This window comes from Leuciscus leuciscus (genome assembly GCF_965113295.1).
Source record: "Leuciscus leuciscus genome assembly, chromosome: 13".
NCBI lineage: Eukaryota > Metazoa > Chordata > Actinopteri > Cypriniformes > Leuciscidae > Leuciscus > Leuciscus leuciscus.
In genome coordinates this window covers 8,692,768-8,712,510 of record NC_138737.1, presented here as the reverse complement: position 1 = coordinate 8,712,510, position 19,743 = coordinate 8,692,768, and the positions used below count along the sequence as shown (strand labels likewise).

The 19,743-nt window shown below is 39.0% G+C and overlaps 1 protein-coding gene across 10 annotated transcripts in view; it reads left to right on the top strand.

The window, feature by feature from the left end:
- Window positions 1-19,743, top strand: part of cep350 (centrosomal protein 350) — a 37,813-nt gene that overhangs the window by 7,657 nt on the left and 10,413 nt on the right. For 2 of the 10 annotated variants that reach the window (XM_082188967.1, XM_082188965.1), the window contains 21 exons: window positions 632-754; window positions 3,231-3,347; window positions 4,582-5,201; window positions 5,602-5,726; window positions 6,329-7,224; window positions 7,744-7,894; window positions 8,128-8,273; window positions 8,499-8,670; window positions 11,014-11,267; window positions 11,386-11,555; window positions 11,642-11,752; window positions 12,005-12,145; window positions 12,258-12,391; window positions 12,746-12,853; window positions 12,959-13,125; window positions 13,221-13,423; window positions 13,611-13,798; window positions 16,382-16,469; window positions 16,628-16,774; window positions 16,884-17,038; window positions 18,778-18,900. In XM_082188967.1, coding sequence (XP_082045093.1) covers window positions 632-754; window positions 3,231-3,347; window positions 4,582-5,201; window positions 5,602-5,726; window positions 6,329-7,224; window positions 7,744-7,894; window positions 8,128-8,273; window positions 8,499-8,670; window positions 11,014-11,267; window positions 11,386-11,555; window positions 11,642-11,752; window positions 12,005-12,145; window positions 12,258-12,391; window positions 12,746-12,853; window positions 12,959-13,125; window positions 13,221-13,423; window positions 13,611-13,798; window positions 16,382-16,469; window positions 16,628-16,774; window positions 16,884-17,038; window positions 18,778-18,900 — 4,339 coding nt within the window. The remainder of the gene's footprint in view (window positions 1-631; window positions 755-3,230; window positions 3,348-4,581; window positions 5,202-5,601; window positions 5,727-6,328; window positions 7,225-7,743; window positions 7,895-8,127; window positions 8,274-8,498; window positions 8,671-11,013; window positions 11,268-11,385; window positions 11,556-11,641; window positions 11,753-12,004; window positions 12,146-12,257; window positions 12,392-12,745; window positions 12,854-12,958; window positions 13,126-13,220; window positions 13,424-13,610; window positions 13,799-16,381; window positions 16,470-16,627; window positions 16,775-16,883; window positions 17,039-18,777; window positions 18,901-19,743) is intronic. The other 8 variants (XM_082188966.1, XM_082188968.1, XM_082188971.1 and 5 more) reach the window with 8 other exon arrangements.

The following is a 19,743-nucleotide window of genomic DNA, read 5'->3' as shown; positions in this document are numbered from 1 at the left end:
ACACTTGATGGCCAGTTAAAAGTCCATTATATCATTTTGTTATTTATTTTTTTATTTTGAATATTCTATAAATCATGAATGTTTTTTAATTGTTTTGTTTGCTACTTTAGGGGACAAATTGGTGAATACTGAATAGTTGTTGTGTAAATGTGGGCAGTATGGGGTAATATGTGCATGGTTGTGAGTGTAATGTAATGAACAGCATTGTTATTTTTTTTGTATGATTTATATACTACTATAGTTTTTATTAATATTTTGAATTGGCTTTTATTTTTATGATTTGTTTCATTTTAATTTTTAGTAATTTTGTTAAGCGCTTTTGCATTTATCTTAGTTTTGTATATTTAAATATTACTATTTAGGTTTAATTGTTTCTCTTCAGTTTTTAGTTTTAGTTCAGATTTAGTTTGATTTATTTCCAGTTAGTAATTTTAGTGCTTCAACTTAAACTTTTTTTCAGTTAGTTGCCAAGTCACCATTTCTAATTTTATTCTTCTTCAACTTTCTAAAGTTTTACTTCTAATGTTTATGTTTTATTTCGTTTCAGCTTTATTTCAGTTAGCATGTTTTTAATAGTTTTAGTTAACAATAATAACCATGATGAACAGTGATGAACTCTGTCTTTTCACAGCAGAGAGCACAAAGCCAAAGCAGAGGCCTGGAGAGCGAGAGAGGGTAAAAGAGAAGAAACCATCAAAGCCTGTTAGGAAAGTACACAGATCTTCCTCTGCACCAGACTCAAATGTTAAACCAGGTCTGAATTCTCTTTTACTTTCTCACTGTCTGTCTTTTGGACACTGTGTGTCTCTCAAACAAACAACTGTAGCTTATTTAAGCAAATGATATTGAAATTCAACATCTGAATGCACATATAATAGTGCTTAATTGTAGTTTTGCATATGAAGATCACAATCTGCTCTGAAAATGTGCAAATGTTCCACTCAACACACATACATACCCACAAACTGTCCTGGCAGCCTGTGTGATCCTCTCTTGACCTGCCAGCGTCACTGTGCCCTGTTCTCTGCGGGGCTTTCTTGGAAACAGGCATGTGTTAATGTCTGTCTGCAAGCACAAGCTAAGTCTCTTATCCCCATAGAAATTTCTAGAATGTGTAGCATGCAGATTAACAGGATTGCTGTGCTGTGACGCTGATGCAGAAATGCTTGACAATGCTCCAAGCCGTTGTGGCCTCGCTGACAGCTGGAGAGGTGTCACTCTTGTCACGACTAAATAGAAAAGTGACATCTGACTCCTCCTTCCACCCCTCCACTAGTTTACCCTGTGCAGCCCTATCTTCAGAAATAGATGTCTGAAGTCTGTTAGTTCTTCTCACGTTGTCTCTCTTAGTTTAACACAACCCAAGTGAAGGCTGCTTCTAGTTATACAAGCTAGATTTTATGTTGCATTCTGCAATGTTTTGGAGTGCAATGCCGAACACAATTCAAGTGCATTAGCCGCGTTTCCATTACAGATTTGCGCAAAACCTTTGCGATATTTTCTAAATGTCGATAAATAACTATTGCGAAATGACGGCGTTTCCATTTAAACGATCTTATGCGACTAAAACATAATTTCTCGCAATAAGACATTCCAAGAATCATGGCAACAGATGTTGGTAGGTTTATGTATATTGCAGCCACCGCACTAGCCATTATTTTTAATCGAAGTAGACGTAGGCGTGTTATCCAAGCGTTAATGGCAAGAAAAGCCCCTTATACTTGTGAGCGGCATGTATGAGGTGTTTCTTTGTGTCTCTCCCTTCTATCTGCTTCAAGGTCTTGATAAATTGTGGCATTTCTTTGTTGTTTAGAATCCAGTATTTCTGTAATTCTTTTGTCTTTTATGAGTTTAATAAAGAACTCCGTCTCGTCTTTTGTCCAAACGTACTGTGTCATCTTTAAAGAATGATCGAGTTTTACGTACGCCAGGTGACCTGTAAATGCGAAACAAACTTTCCATTGCAGTTTGGCAAAATATTCCTTTTTCGAATTGCCTGAAAACGGCAATAAGCCGTAAACTTTTTGCACTATATGCTTTGGCTAAATGTGTGTTTCTCCATTGGGCTTAATTTCAATTTGCAGTTTCAATTTGCGCAATTTGAAGGGTAATGGAAACACGGCTATTGAAATCTTAACATTGCTGCAAGAGTGCGTTAACTGTCAGTTTTCACTTTTAGGGTACCTACTGACAAGCAAACAGTTTGATGAGAACAGTTAAACTTCTGTGATTTTTATAAGTGGTTACTTAATACTCTGGTGTAATGGTACAGACATTTGAAGGTAACTCTTTCCCCACTAATACAGGGCTCAACAGTAAGGATTTTATTCTCGTGGCCCAGTTGGACCAGTCGTTCAGATTTTTTATTTGCCCTTTTCACTGGGCCTGCCATTTTTTTTTTAAGTATATTTTATTTTTAGCAACACATTTTATGTGGCAGAAATATTATTATTTTATGCCACATAAAATATGTTGATAACATTTTTAATTTTTTTTATGTCACATTTAAATTTTCATTACAAAATAAACTACTACAAATAAATAATAATAAATCATTTTTAAATTTACATTTTTAGCAATAAATTATGCCTGCTCTATACATGATTTATGATATGATAACTATACTTTAGGGAATTTAGAGCATGCTGTCATTCTTCGTCAGTTATATTTTGCTTTTAAACTATTTTGATAAAGGTGGCAGCATTAAGTTGTTGTTGTTTTTTTTACTTAAATGTTGTTTTTCAAAATGAAACCATATTCTGCTGCAAATTAATATAGAGTTTTTTGATTTTATCCACCTGGATTTGATTGGATTGTGAAATATGGGCATTGATTAATATTGTTCCCTTTCCATGTGGTGTTGAGTACGTCAACATAAAAGCCCTGTTTTTGAGGCTGAGAAATATATCTTGATACCATTTGTATTCTTTATAATACCATGCACAGATGAATCATGCATCGTATGACCAGACTCATTTAATAAAGTAAATACTGTCAATTTTAAATTGCTATCTGTGTTACATTAAATGCGAGTGGGGGGTTTTCTCTGGAGAAAGATCATTAAATATCTGTGCGAATGTGATTCAGAGCAGCTATTCTGTCTCTTTATTATTAGTTACTTTTGTCACACTTTCCTCTCTGCCTTAATCACATCTGGTTAAAAAAAAAGTACAAATTAATTATTGGAACGACTGTTAGTCTCAAGGCATCTGCGTAACCTGTCTCCATAGCGATCAGCACGTCATCATGGCGAGATGGGCAAAAGCTGGTGAAGATGATGCTGGGGCCGCCGCCACGGTTACACAGAGAGCCTCGGGCGCAGTCCTCGGAGACACAGATGAGAACAGGTGAGAGAGTGAGATATCTGCCAGGCTCCGCTCCTGTCACCATGCAGACAGTTTAGAGCTCGGCCACATCACAAACCAAACTTAAAATATCTGTATTTATTTAGCCTTATGTCACAAGATACCTGGTTTTTGGCTTCTCATATGTTGGATACCCAACCAAATGTTCTTGAGGTGTTTTAAATGAGTTTAATGCCAACTGTTATTAAATACCACATTGTTGTGAGGTGCTAGTCTTCCAGCAGCTAGTGCTCCAAGTGTCAGGTCTATTAATAAATAAAGATTCAGACAGCCTCCCCGCATTGGTAAACTTTGCTGCCCAGTGACCGTAATGAATAGGGTTCGACTTGGTGTTTCTGACTCACTGCACAAGCCGACCTGATTTCTTTCACAGTCCTGCTGCCATCCACACATGCAGGGATGGACCCAGACTTTATACAGCCACTCCAGTACTGATTTATTGGACTGCAGAGACGGAAATGCTCAATTCTATATTGATTTAAACATTATATGCAAGCAACTGCTGAAGAGGATGTTTTTCCAGTTCAGACATGGGTTACAGGGCATGTGGCATAAAAATTGTGTTTGGGTGGCTAAAAAAATAAAAAGATTGATTAAAACAGAAGACATACTTTAACTGTTATTGTATTTAAGCACTGTGCATTTCTGACATTTGGCAAGTCTGAAAAAAAAAAATCTACCTTGTCTGCTGAGTTGAGTCATAGAAGCTGAAGCTTCCTGTAAATGAAAGGACAATGACAGGAAAGATGTTTGTAATGTTACAAAAAATCTATTTCAATTAAATATTCTTTGGAATAAATAAATGGTTTCCACAAAACATATTAAACAGCAAAATCCGTCCCAACATTGATAGTAAGAAATGTTTCTTGGGCACCAAATCAGCAAATTAAAATGATTTCTGAAGGATCATGTGACACTGAAGACTGAAAATTCAGCGTTGCTATGATAGACATCAATTACATTTTAAAATATAATTATATTTAATATATATTTAACATATTTAGAAATATAATAATAAACTGTTCTTTTAAGTTGTAATATTTCACAATACTGTTTTTAATGATTTTGATCAAATAAATGCTGACCTGGTGAGCACAAGAGACTTATTACTGAATTAAATTGAATTATTCCAAACATTTGACGGTTGTTTAGATGTGTGTAATAATCTCACATGTCGTCTCTCTTTTTCATCGTCTACTGTTTTCTTTTCCTGCAGGCCCTGTCCCCCGTTCCAGCTCTGATCCTCGTCTTGAGCGTAGCCGGCGTTCAAGGCCCAGCAGTGTGGAAAGACATCGCAATCATGTTCTTCGGGATGAGCCAGCTGGACCCTCCAGATGTGCAGGGGATGATAGAAGAAAGTCTCCCAGCACAGACCTCCTCTCAGCTGACATCCAGGGCATCCTAGATGACCTGCAATTGGAGGAGGACATCAGCAGAAGGGCGACAGCGTCCAGCTCCAGAGTTCATGCCTCGACCCGAGCTTCCCGAAGTGCCAGCCCTGCCAAGACTACCAAGAGAGCAGAGTCTTTTGAGAAGCCTGTGCTAAAGAAACGGCACTATGACTCAGAAGCTGTGCGAATGTATATTGCTCAAAAGCAGGAAGAACGGAAAAAACGGCAAGCGGAGGAGAAGAGAGCTCAGAGGGAGGAGGAAGAGAACAAGAATAAACGCCTACAGGAGCTTTACAGGAGACAACGAGCAGGGGCTGCAAAGGGCCCAGTCGCACCTGAAGCTCCAATTAAGAAGCGGCTCCAGGAAACATACACCAAACTGCTGCTGGAACAGACTCAGCTCAGAGGAGATATTAATGGTGCTGACATAAACATAGGCCAGCAGGTAAACCTTTTTTGAACACTTTTATTTTATTTTTTAGATAAACAGCTTGTTGAACTTGTTACATTACATTACAATAATTATTTTATAGTATTTTTGTCATATTAATTAAAATATTTTTTATTTAGGTTGCTGATCAAATCAAATTTACACTACCATGATAAGTTGTAATAATATTGCACAAGAGCATAATAGACTTACTGTCCTTAAACCTTTGAATGGTAGTGTAAATAAAACATTTTAGTTCAGTTAAAAGTCTCTTTTGCTGTCTTTGTATTAGGCTTTATGAAATAAATATCATGTTTTTATTTACCAGTGGACACCCTGGTGTCTAGATATTGGCTAAGTCCATATTGATCTGCCACTCTTGTAAGTTTTTTTTTTTTTTTTTGTGACATTGCAGTCGAGACCAGTATACCAGCCGTCTGGAGAGTCTGATAAAGAAAACAAAAGACATGATCGACCTCAAAGTGCCACCTCCAGCAGTGATCTGTCCCTCACGGAGCAACGGCAGCCTCCTTTCTCCAGGTAAACACACACACGCACACAGAATCCCATTCCATTCCATCATCTGTGTCATAATGTAATGTTTGGTTTTTCATCTAGAAAACCCTGAAATTGTTAGCTGTTGTTTCCACCAAAGAGCTTCCTTTTTTGGTGTTTATCTGTTCTAAGCGCTGAACAGATTAATAAAATATCCGCTTTCCCTATATGGGAAGTCGTTTATATTCCCTTACACTGACGAAATGCTCTTATTTCAAGTTGTTCTGTATGAACAGATTAATCCGTCAGCTCAGTGCTTAGTGAGAAGTGTTTGTTGCTTGCCTGTATCGGTTTCCATGGCCACTTTTAAGTGCATGTAGTTGGTGGCGTCTGCTGCATGTTAAGTTTGTGGACACTGGGACGTTCCTTAAAATGGACAAACTGAATCCTTAAACTAATTAATTTGGTGAGATTACAGGAAGATATGCTTTATGCAGTGTGTCAATTTTAAGATATACATTTTCATAGTTTTTTTGTAAATGTATTTTTTGTGTATTTATTAGTGGCAGTCCTTTTTTTTAAATCTTTTTTTTAGGTCATATGGTAATTATACTTCAATAATCTGTTGTCTTGTATTGTTTTTGTAGGAATGAGTTGGGATTTGCAGGATCACCCTGGCTTCAATCCGACCAGCGCAGTCCCGCTCTGAGGGTCAGCAGCTCTTTACTGCCCCCTTCTGGTCAAATCTTCTCTCAACTGTTAGAACTTGATCCAGAACCTTCACTACCTAACAGAGAGTTCCGAACTGCACATGCGTCGTTGCCCTCAGCCACAAGCCGCAAAATGAGCCGTATTGAGGCTCTTAAGGCCACCGCTGCCTCTCTCTCTAGCCGTATTGAGAGCGAGGCACGCAAGCTAGCTGGTGCTGGAATAAACTACGGTTGCAGCAGGGATATGGGCACAGGTCTTTTAATCCCTACCGATGACCGCTGGGCTAAACCTGTCAGTCCACCAGTCAGAGAGAATCCGACGGAGACTGATGACCTGGTCGAGAGGATTGAAAGACTGCTTGCTGAGGGTCAGAGCACCTATGATGAGGCCCTGCCAGGTGTGGGCAACATGCACGGCTTTAGGGAGAGGGTGGAGAGTTGGAACAAACAAACAACTGCGTCCTCCGGCCTCCCTTTTAGAAACGTACGCAAGACCCCTTCTCCTCCAAAGCCTGTTGTTCAGGAAGCTGAGCTGGACTCCAGCGGAGGTTCTATCAGCGAGGGTCCTCTGCTGAGTGAGGGCAGTATGTCTGACGAAGACCTGCAAGAGCTGCCCAAATCCAGACTGAGAACCACAGGATACAGTGCAGCCCATTTGAATGGAGACAGTTTGAACCCAATTTCACGCTTTCAGAAAGAGGCAGAGAAGCACCTGCCTTATAGTTCGGCTAGTCTGGTACAAGGAGGAAGCAATGGACCGTGGGAAGAACTGGCCAAGGGAAGCCCACACAGTGTAATTAATATATTTACAAAGAACATGAGTTACGGCAAAGGTGAGACATTTTTTAACATTTGACCTGTTAACATTTCAGTACTGATGTGTACAAGACTGTCACATTATGTATGTATAAGGCACTTATATGACCTTTCAAAAGTTTGGGGTTAAAAGTTTTTGAAAGTATTTTTTTCTTACCAATGTGGACTGTATTTGACCAAAAATACAGTAAAAACAGTAATGATGTGAAATGACTGCATTCTATTATAATACACAGAGAAATGTAATTTATTCCTTTGATGGCAAAGCTGAATTTTAGCAGCCATTACTTCGGTCTTCAGTGTCACATGAGCCTTCAGAAAACATTCTTATATGCTGATTTGGTGCTCAAGAAACATTTATTATTATCAATGTTGAAACTGTTTGTGCTGCTTAATATTTTGTCACTTTTGATTAACTGAATGCATCCTTGCTAAATAACAGTATTAATTTCTTTAAAAATTCCTGTACAATCTTACAGACCCCCGAGCTTTTGAATGTTTGTGTATATATTCATTGCATATATTTGTTTGTGTAGCGTTTGAGGAGAGGGGAGGTAAGAGTTCTCCGTCTATCCGCACTGTTCTGTCTGGTGCCAGCTCATTGGATGGCATGGTCTATGAAGATGACTTTGTTTCCTCGCGTGGCAGTAGCCAATCAGCATCCAAGAGAAGTCCCAATGGGCTCAGGTAAAACAAAATTATTTTAATGCTCAGAAGATTACTGCTTTGTATATATAAATGGATGAAGAGGGTGAAGTTAACAATTTTTAGTAATCAGCCTGAAGAGGGCAGTGTTGCTCTATCATCATACCAGCCCTTCCTCCCATTTCATAAGCTCTATGTAGAATCATAATAGTGTATACTGTCCATATCTGTGTGTATATTAGTTTAATATAATATCTGATGCCTTTTCTCCACAGTAATGGCCATGGTCGGTTCAGTCCTTTAGACGAGTTGCTAAGTGGGAGATCTGCATACAGTAACAGAGCTGGAGAGAGATCTCAGCGTTCACCAGCTCTCACACCCCTCTCCTCTCCGCACTCAGCCAGCTCAAGCAGCAAGAGAGGTCAGATATATTATAGAGGGCCACATCATGTGATCTTGAGTGTGATACAGTGTGAAATCGGTTTCTGTTCTCTGTGTACATTCCTATAGGGATTTCAGAAATACTGGTACTTAGGAACCAGTCTTTCTACAGTATCTGGAGTACTGACTCAATTTCACTGATGTTGGTTTTGAACAGACATTTTTGTATCATGATTATAATGCAAATTTTATCTCATTCCTACAGCCACAGACAGGAGACCGCTGGAGGGACAAAGAAACACTTCCTCTGCAGTCTCTGATCTCCCTGCTGAGGGCTTCAAGAAGAGTGGCTCAGAGAAGGCATCCAGTCACAGCTCTCACAGGAGCGTGGACACAGAGAGCACACTGGGGGGCGCCTCAGTCCACTCCAACCATAGGTAGGGCCTGTTAAAGTCAGTTTGAAACAGAAGTTGCAATAGTCTTTTTTCCCCTATTGTGATCTATATCCAAGTGAAATGGTTTCTCAAACAAGAAAAAAATTATGGCAGGACTTGATTATTCAATTGTGAAATAAAAATTGAGGGCCCATGCTTTTAAAAATAATAATATAATGATGTGCACAAATAAATCATTTATAATAAATACTACAATATTCCATAAAATAAATAAGATTAGTCAATTTTGATTTCATGGTGACTTTAAACACATTGAGTCCCCGATATCACTGTTTTTTCAGTCTTTGCTCTTGGGTCAAAAGAGGTATTATGCTGTTTGCGAACATTCTAACACCGCCCACGCTTGTGTTTAGATAAATATTAAAATGTGTGATGCTCACTCAATAACAAAATAAACAAAAAGAAATTACAGCAATAAGGAAAGAGCACTTAAGAAAGCATTTGATCCATAGGGAATAAGGATGTGGAAATGTTTGCACCAGCTTTACAATTCGTCACTCTATTCAAGTTGTCAAGTCGTGTTTGTTTATAGAGCTAGTTGCACAGAAAAAAACAGTTTTATTGCCACAGAGTTATACGTACTACAAAATTATAATTACAGCTTCAATTTCCACTATAAAGTAGTTATCTGGTAGCCTAGAAATCTAGACGCACCCTAGCGGCAGCAAAATTATTTTGCAGCCAGGGTGGGTCTAGCAACTCTCAATAGACCTTTTTGCTGCAAAAACCTAAATTGGGTCAGGCCAATCACGTCGTGTATAGAGTAGGCGGGGGCGGGCTTAACATATGACGACAGAGTTGCGACGGTTCCTGCCACTTGAAAACAAAGAATGACGGCTGCTGCGGATGGAGAACAGCGGTCTTTCGAATCGGCTTTGGCCGCCACTCTTGAGGACTTGGAGTTAAGTTTTTCTTTGAGAAAAGAACAAAGAACGGCACTTAAGTCATTCTTAAAAAAAGGAAGATGTGTTCGTAGTTTCGTCGGCCAGATTTAAAAGTTGAATCTATCAACTAACGTTAGCTCCGCTGTTGGGAAAACGCTCTGGTTGGTTGAAGCGCTGTCCTATTGTGTGCAGAGGGAATTTGAAAGACAGCCGTTTATCCCACCCATCAGATTGACCGTGTCTATGGTGAGTTGCCAGACTAAACATCTTGATGTATGTCTGGCTTGCCAGGCTAGTTATCTGGTGTGTTCATGACTTAACTCACCAGGCTCAAAAAGTAATGAACCACAGAAGTGGAAGTTCAAAGGTGTTTACTAGCCGCACAAAGCTTTCTTAAAAGTTTGGTTTGGTGAGCTGTTTCAAACTACCGAAACAAACTTTGTTGGAAATGAAGTCAAACCAGTTTCGATTTCACTCCAAGTATCTCAGGGCCTTTAGGGATTTTCTGTTGCTTAGCTGGCACTGATAAAAATGTATACTTGAAGCCACCATAGTTTGAATAAAAACATCTGCCACATGTACCTGTTGCATGTACCTTCATGCTATTTTTTATTTTATTTTTTTTACTAGTCCAGTCATCTTTTATTGCCATTCTGCTGTTCAGCAAGTTACCGGACATAAACTCGGACATTCTGAGCACAGAACGGAAATATCTTTAAATGCAATATCCTTGCTGTTCCTGTTTATCATAATTATTAGAGCCCAGTGGAGCCAGTGTCAATATTAGTGCTGCTAAATATCAGGTGGAGGGTAGAAGTGTTCGGCCTGCTGTTGCCCTTCTGAAAACGAGGCAGGAGGCAACGTGCAGGCACACACTGGCTCTTTTGTTCAGTTGGTTATCTGCGCCGCAGGTCAGGCTCATTGCCAAGCAGATATTTCCCTCTAGTGTGACATTCGAACCTCCCTGTGGCATTTGTTAAAGCCTGTGAGTCAGATTCCCCTCATGCCTTCCTGTCTTTTCAGCATTCAGAGGGCCGTATGTGGTCTCTGGATGGGTTTATCCAGCAGCGGAGTTTGAACTGGATTCATTTAAGTTACTCCTATCATCAGCACACTTCTCTGACATAATTTCCATCCACAGTAGCACAAAATCCTTATTGTTCAGTGTTATTGGACAATTGGAGGTTTAGATGGTCATTGTATAGTGCTGTGTACAATTCAACTCAAGATGCTTACCTTTTAGATTAACTTTTGATGAAAATGTCTTGTTCTAATCTCGGCTAAATCATTTTGTTTGTTGAAAAAATATATGAAACAATTATTAAAAATATATGAAACAATTATTAAAATGTATTGATGTATTTAAATACTTTGTTTAAATTCTCAATAAATAATAATAATTAATATTATTTATTTTCCTTTCTCTATTTTGTTTCATTAGTCATTTTGGCTCTGAGGGAAAGAAATCTCCCCAAAGCCCTGGTCCGACTCCTGCCGCTGGTTCTCCAGCCAGCTCTCGTTCTTCCCGGTTGTCTCCAGGTGACCGTATCCCAATCAGAGAATCTGCCCAAGGCTCTGGCTCCCCTCACACAGTTCTTCCCAGTTCCTCCTCATCCTCCTCTTCAGCTGCCAGGGCTAAATCCAACCCCTCACCCCATACTCAAAGCCCAGGAAGAACAGAGCATAGGACTGCAGGTAAACTGACTTTGTCTAGATTTTTGTAAGCAACTGCAATGCTGAAGAAGTCTACTCTGATAATGGAGAATTTTTGTTCAGAATTGGAATTGTTGGAATTGTTTGAATTACTCTGCAGGTTCAGCGGAGCTCCAGTTTGCTCCAGGGGTCCTGCAGCAGCGCCTGTCTGCTGAGCTCAATTACCTGGACGCAGTGGAGGAGTCAGTGCGACAGCTCAGTGATGTGGAGAGAGTGAGAGGCGTGTCTCTCGCTCAGCAAGAAACCGTCTCGCTCGCTCAGATTCTTAAGGTGAAGTTCTAAATCTGCTAAAGCAATTATCTGAACTTCTGTGGTCATGTGGCCATGTATTTGAGGGTGACCTTTGACTCTTGCAGTCCCAGCAGCAGAGGCATGAACGTGACCTGTACCTGCTGAGGATGAAGGCAGAGCAGGAAGCCCTCGAAACACAACGGCAGCTGGAAGAAAGCAGACAGAAAGCTGCACGGGTATTTACACCACAATATACTAATAGTTTAAGACCTTTGTTGAGGGCATTTCATATCAGAATTTGGTTTTAGGATAAAAAGTTGTTTGTATGATAACTTCATGAGAAGAGGACTTTTACATGTAAAAAAAGGAAAGGGTGATAAAATCTAAATCTAATTCAGGCCAAGTTAAAAATGGCAGCTTTTAGTTAAATGATTTGTATCTTTTTAATGCACAGACATATTGTGTAACTTGCTTGTGTTTGATTCAAGGCACATGCAGAGCTGCAGGAGAGTTTGTTCCATTCTCAACAGCAGGCGTTAGGAGGGTTGCATGAGACCACAAATAAGATGATCAGCCAGCAAGCTGAGGCTGCACGCCACACAGCTGAAACGGCACGACACATTAAAGAGGTGAGCTAAATTTTGGGGTACAGGAAAACAATTCACAGATACATTGTGATTTTTTTTTTTTTTTTTTTTAAATGAGTCCGGATTGATGGTCTCTCTCTCTCTTCCCCTGTAGATGACTGAGCTGGCTCGTTCACAGATTGCGGGAGCGCTAAGTGTTCCTGGACCCTCTATCACTAGCCCTTATGACCAACAGAGACAGCACAACCGCAGTTTGAAACAGCACCAGCCAGACCCCCACACGGACAGGTAACTGTCTTATTTATCTTCCTGTACTATGCTCGCTTCAGCTTGGTGCTAGATAGGGTTTTTTATTAATATAAATAATTCATTTCTAAACGAAAATGTCTATTTCATATCGTTCCAAAACTTATGTGAAAGTTTAAATATACAAAAGTGCAGATGAGATTTGAGAGCCACGGCAGGGGATTTGAAAAAACATAGAGATGAGTAAATCATGACAGCATTTTCATTTCTGGGTGAACAATCATTTTAACTGTGCTTTCACTTTGCATTTTCTAAAGTGAAAGATTTTTTCAAATTTGTCATATTAGTGATTGCTATCTATACATCAGTACTGATGCTGTTTTGGATCTTCTCCAGTAGCTGGAAGAATGAGCTGTCTCCTGAGAGACATCAGAGTCCGTCAGAGATCGAGACGCCACCAGACAGCCTCTCAGAGTCCATCCCTTCCAGGAGACCCACCATCAGGTAACGACATGTACTTTTCTTTTGAGATGATTTTCCTTTTTCAGCACAAATGAATGGTTTTATATGAACATAGTCGGTAAATGCTCGTTTCTGTCTCTTTATTAGTGGTGGTGGCAGCAGTAGTACCCAATTGAGTCCACCTCATTCCGATCAAAAGGAGAGGAGGACAGCAGCGAAAGACAGGAGCAGTAGTTCAGTGGAGGACCAGGCTCACACCGCTGCTGATGACTCCCTTTGCTCTGACAGTGTGCGCAGCCCGCTTGAAGAGAAAGGTAAAGCTCACATTTTTGAGGACATTCCCTCTGTCCAGTCTGTCTTGAGGAAATGTTAGTTATTTTGACCACTTCCTGTCTATTCTTCCAATCAGCAGATAGTGCCTCCATCGCCACAGAGTACTCTGTGAAGTTTGATGATTCGATGACAGAGGATGACATTGAAGAAAGATCTTTCCGCTCTCTTTTACCATCTGAAGCCCACCGTCGCGAATCACTGGACAGGAAGCCCATTCCTCGCCCTGAGTCTGATGATGATCACAGCCATGACAGATCCAGCCCTAGAGTGAGCTCAAAGGTAATTTCCTGTCAGCTCTCCTCATGCCACATGTCTCTGACTCTTCTTTCTTGTTTCTTTCTGTTTGGTTGTCATAGTTGGAGGTTGTTTGTGTTTTCCTGGTGTGTTGATATCAAGTATGTGATGGATACGTGACTCAGCCCTTGTGTTTTTCCCATGCTCTGTTTCCTTATCACGGGATACACAGCAGGATGACAGCATGCCCTTCTCCAGCGGCCAGGACAGCTTCTCCAAGTTCACCATGGATTTGGTGCGTCAGTACATGAAGGAGGAGGAAGTTCGAGCTCAGCATCAGAGTTCTCTGTTGCGTCTGCGTCAGAAGGCCCTCCGAGAGAAGACCAAGACTGAACTGGCCTGGCTGGAACACCAAAAGAGGTGTTAATTGAGTTGAATCAGGACCAGAGCATGTTTCGCGTTATGCCAATGTGCTCCCCTCAATTGCTCACGGCCCAAGCGAATGCTTTCATACTGTTGTATGAAATCAATGTCACATTTTCAATCGTGATGGTATTCAGGAAACAGCACTCGTCGTGTGAGGTTGCTTAAAGCTGCAGTCGGTAGCTTTTTTGGGTTAAAAATTATCCAAAATAAATTTGAGCAAGTACGTAACCAGCCAGTGTTCAAAACTATCTGCTTGCCTTAGCTCGATTCAAAATGGTAAGCTTGTAATAATGTATTTAATTCCAGTGGTACTGGTGGATTTCCGCGGGAAATTCGAGCACGTCTTTGCGTCATTGCATCACATCGGTACACATAAAGAAGGTGTCACGGCTAGTAGGCTATGTTGCGTGTGAGGATGTTGGAGGTGGAGATTTATAGCCTTTTCTCGCAGCACTTGATATAATTAAACTTGTCAATTTGATGGCGGATCCAGAAAGGTTCAAACGACAATCCCCAGTGACAAATGGAGATTCACCCGTTGTAAAACGCGAAAGACTTCGGAGTAGTGTTGTCACGGTACCAAAATTTCAGTATTCGGTACCGATACCAGTGAAAATCCACGGTTCTCGGTACCAATTTCGGTACCAAAGCTTAATTTAGATTAAATTTACATAATTATATTAAAGTGTATATCACAAAGATGGAAACTGTAGTATTAAAAACACTTTACAATAAGATTCCATTTGTTAGATAACATTAGATAAAATGACCTAACAAAAAAAACAATAGTTATATACTGTCGCAATTATTCTCCTTTAGGGGTTAATTTAAAAAATACATTTTTAAAATCAAAAGTTAACATTATTTCTGTTAACATTATTTAATGCACAATGAATGAAGTGAACAAACATGACCAATCAAGTGTTTTGTATTAAATAACATTCACAAACATTAATTAATGTTGTAAAAATATATTGTTCACTCAATGTGTTATGTTAGATAACGCATTAAGTGATGTTAATGAATGGTATCTTATTGTAGCATTACCAAACTATACAGGAGATAAAATATGTTTTATTTGACTTGACTATACTTTTATTTAATCCAAAACTGTATTCATATTTAACTTTAAAAGGGCTTTTTAAACCTGCTAAGAGTTATCCAGCCAAGAATAAGACTAGAACTGCTTTTCTGACGGACTGATATTAATGACGGCTTTTTATTTCTCATCTCCATAAATATATCTAGTAGTAAAGCTAATGCAAGGGCTAGAAATCAATTAATAGGCCTATGTCACACTTCCTCGTCGTCATGGAGAGCGCAGTTCGCACAAGCGTTTGTACTCCCGTGGCGTCTGTCGTTGCTATACATCCATGAACGCACATGGAAAAGCGAGCGCGCCGCTTCTATTATGAGCGCGCTTGCCTCGCGCCATTTGAAATAACGTATCTGCACGCGCAAAAACATCAGCACCACATCAGCAGCAGCACCGCCGATCGCCATCAGCGCTTTTATGAAGAGGACGCAACTGCACGCGCTTCGGGCATGCACGCGCATCAAGTACCGGGTTTGAGAAAACCTGGTACCGTGACGTTTAAAAAAAATTAGTACCGACTTGGTACCGAAGTACCGGGTCTTTTGACAACACTACTTCGGAGAAAAAAACGAGACTGCAACCGGCCCATGCGAAAACAAGGATAAATATCGGGAGGGCATTAAATGCAGTCACGCAATGCTGATGTTGTTAACATTAACAATTTGAGAACAAAGTATAATTTGCACGGTTTGACATGATGTGATAAGCGAGCTTTAGATTTAATCAGCGTGATTTACTGCAATGCTTTTTTCACCTTAACATTAGTTGGTCAGAACAAAAGTGGATGTTAGTTACTTGTTCAGACGACATTTTCCGGTAAAAATTCTTATGTTGGTCATATTTCCAAAAAGTAGAATCTGTGATTGCGAATGACAGTATCCACACCACCAGCGCGTTGATTGACGCACATTCTCCTCAAAACATTGGATTCATCCGCGCTGTGCCATGCCGAGGCACAACGTACGTAAAGTTGATAATTCCGCGAATAACTGCAATTGCAGATTTCGAACAGAGATGGCGACAGAGGAAAAACTGTGGACTGCAGCTTTAACTCTATCATATGTTAAAAATATAAAAACAACTTTTTTTTATAGGCGGGATGTTGTTTACTGAGTTTCTTTGCTCTTGCTGCGTTCATTTGTTTCCATTTCTACTGGCTCCTGCGCGAGCGTCAACAGCACACCATTGTTACCATCAGTAATACATTTATTCTCTGAGCACTTTCGATCACAACTTACAATAAATGTAATAAAATTAGAATTCTCTAATTTTATTGATCTCCGTAGTAAAAAAAAAAAAAAACGTTTTATTCAGTTATTATATATATATATATATATATATATATACACACTGACCCCCTCAAACGTGAACAGTAGTGTATGTTACATAGCGGACCCATAGAAATAGAAACCCATACATTCAAAGACTTTATACTAGTGAACTATAGTGACATGTTATTCATCATCTTTCTTTTCCACCAGGCGTCTCAGAGATAAAGGCGAGGATGATAAGATGCCACCTCTTCGTAAGAAACAGAGAGGCCTGATAATGAAGCTACAGCAGGAACAGGTGACAACCATATGTGGAATTATGAGATTATTTCTAAGATAGACTTGTAAATGAATTTAGATTAAGTTAAATGTTCATGAATTGAGTATTCAAATACTAGTCCTTGTGTACGGCACAGAAATAAAAGCTCAAACTTTTCTGTATGGTTTGTCCCACAGGCAGAGATTAAACGGCTACAGGAGGCCAATAAAGCGGCGAGGAGAGAAAGACAGCTGCTCTTCAAACAGCAGGAGGAGATTGAGAGAATAAGACACACAACCCTTAAACTCAAAGAGCGGCTCAAAAACGCTGAGGACACAAAGCTGGTCAGTCTTCTGAATGATTATTTTTATAGCAATAATATTTATTTATAATTCTTCTGAATAAAGACACAATGTACATTTCTCTGACTTTTTTAAAATCAAACATCTGCAGTCACCTGTGTCGGGTGTAGCGGAGGAGTCAGCTCCGCCCAGTGTGATAGTGACAGACGCAGAGACCCGAAGTCCCTCTCCCATGTCTGTGTCGGGCAGCGAAACCAGCAGCATCATGCAGAAACTGAAAAAGATGCGCTCTCACATGGACGAGAAGTAAATACAACCTCACGCATGTTTCTTCTCTATCCTTCCATCTTATCCCTCTTCTGTCCTCTCAAGTGATGCATTGGTTTGTGAAGAAAATCTGAATTTTTTTATTCATTTAATTATATTAATCAAACTTTAATCAAACTTTAAAAAACTTTAACTTTAAACTTCTTCCAAAAAGGTTAAACAAACAATGTATGTTTGGTGTGCTCAGGGGTGATTTCTTATCATTTATGACTGGCTAATACTACTAATAACATGTATTCATTTCCTTGAGGTTCGTCTACAGCTTGCTGACTGTGTGACATTTTAAAGTGTTTGTTTATTTCTGTGTGTACAGTGTTTGGTTTGAACAGAAGTGTGCTCTGTGTAGGAAAACACCCTTCTCCCTTAATGATTGGAGGAATCTTTCACGTCTAAATTGAGAGCAGCTTCCTTATGCCACTAGTTAACAGGAAGTACATTCTGTCAGCCAGATTTCTGAAACAAACAGCTGGTTATGAGGTTTCACTAATGCATTTCAAAAGCTCCACATGTTCTCTAAATTCTTTGTCCATTGTACGTGATCTCATTCTCCCATATTCAGCCACTCAAGCTTTGACAACAGGTTCTTGTTTAGTATTATATCTTGGCAACTGGTGAGGGTCGTCCCATTGTTTAAAAACTTCATAGTACTGACACATATTTTTGACCTGCGAATAAAATTGGTACACAGAGAGAAGGGGATTTTACCCTTGTCTGATTCAATCACTTTCTGTGTTGGGATTGGAGCACCGTTCACACGCTTCTAACTTTTTCTCACTCTGACTAATAGCATGATGATCTCTTTTGTATAACTTCCAGCTGTAATCATTCAGTGCTCATCCATATAAATAATTTATATGGCCAGCATAAATTAATACTACTGTTATGTATATTTACAAAGATACCTCACAATTGTACTTGTAAATAAATAAATTATTTATTTACTGTATATCCTTAATTATTCTATATACAGTATACTTCCACACTTGCTCTAAATCACCGTAAATACTTGTAAATGTACATAATAGTATTTGGACTGCTTTGAATTTGATTATTTTAATAATAATTGTTTTTTTAATTAAACACAAACTCACAAATATATATTCATTACCCACCTTTTTACATTAGTAGGTGATTTTATTTAATTTAAATATTTATTTATTAGTACAGTCACAGTAATGAGAATTGAGGATTTAAATTGTCATACTTTTAAATGTCTCAATATGAAAACAAATCTTAATTTGAATTTTGGGAAGATTGATATATGAACTAGACTTTTTGTGAGATTCCCCAGACTGCTGTTTGGAGCAAATACTTTTTTTTTTCAGGCTGCTTTTCCAGGAAAGCTTGCAATTACCAAGGCCTTTCATCTTACTCGTAAAAATGTTTTTTAAAGCATAGTGTCTTTGATCATTTTTGAAAGTTTGACTATGTTTTTATGTATGACGCTCACAGTAGTGGTTTAAGGATTTGCAGCACGTAGTTAAATGCTAACAGTCACTAACAGGTTGGTTTGTTTTTTGCTCATTAGTAAGAGGAAAATAAGGACACATTACATATGTTTACACTCAATCTCTCTCTCTCTCTCTCTCTCTCTCTCTCTCTCTCTATATCTGTGTTTCTTTTGTCTGTCTCTCTTCTCTTTTATTGTTTCATTCTCGCCAACTCTGCGCTTCTTGATATTTGACTGTCCTCTCCTCTCTTTCTTCCTTTGTTTTTAGACACTGTTCTCCTGTCCATTATTTCTTCTCTGTCTTTACGGCTCATCACTGGGCCTCTCTGTCTGTCTGTCTCCCAAAACTTCACCCCAAATTCCAGCTCTTTATCTACAGCCAGTTGGTCAGGTACAGTTACCCACAATCCTCCTCTACCCGCCCCTCCCCTCTCTCAGCACCTATTTCCCATGGAGCATGCTTTTGTTCATCCACTGCCACAGCTGGGTGGGTGGGGGAATGTTTGGTGGGGATACAAGCAGGAAAAAAGGAATGCAGTGATGAATGGATGGATGAAAATGAACCAGCTACACCATGGTGAAATAAGCTGATTCTTTGGCTAAAGCAAGTTAAATATCAATCATAGTTATTTATCTGACTGGGGAAGATTATCTTTTATTTCTAATGACTCAATGTTTTACCGAAATCCTTCATGATTGGTTTTTGAGTCTATTTGTTGAACAGATACAGGCAAATCTCTTGAAATTGATTACCGTCGTCAATCCCAAAGCCAAAGATCAGACTTGTTTAAATCATGGTGGGTTAAATGAGTGATTTCTGGGTCCTTTGTTTTTTTGTCTCTGTGGTGTGATCCTGTCAAATCCAGTCTTTGCCTTATTGCTGGTCTGTCTTGTATTAATATATATGTGTGTAATTTATAAATGGTGAATCTCACGAAAATGTAAAAATTTCACCTCAAATTCAAATGGAAAACAATAAATTTAGTTTGCTTAGATGAAGCCTGTTTTATGACCAGTAATGTTTTTGTGCAGCATTTTCATGACATTTAAGAACAAATTACCACAATGCTTCAAGATGCTTTACTTTTTATACTTTTTTTTTTTTTTTTTTTTTTACTTTTCATTTATATATTTTTATATTAGATTGTCATTGCTGTAACAGCAAAACAAATAATGTTTATTTATAGAATTAATGAGGAGGGGGGTAAGTTAAGTAGCTTAATTGTCATGAAAA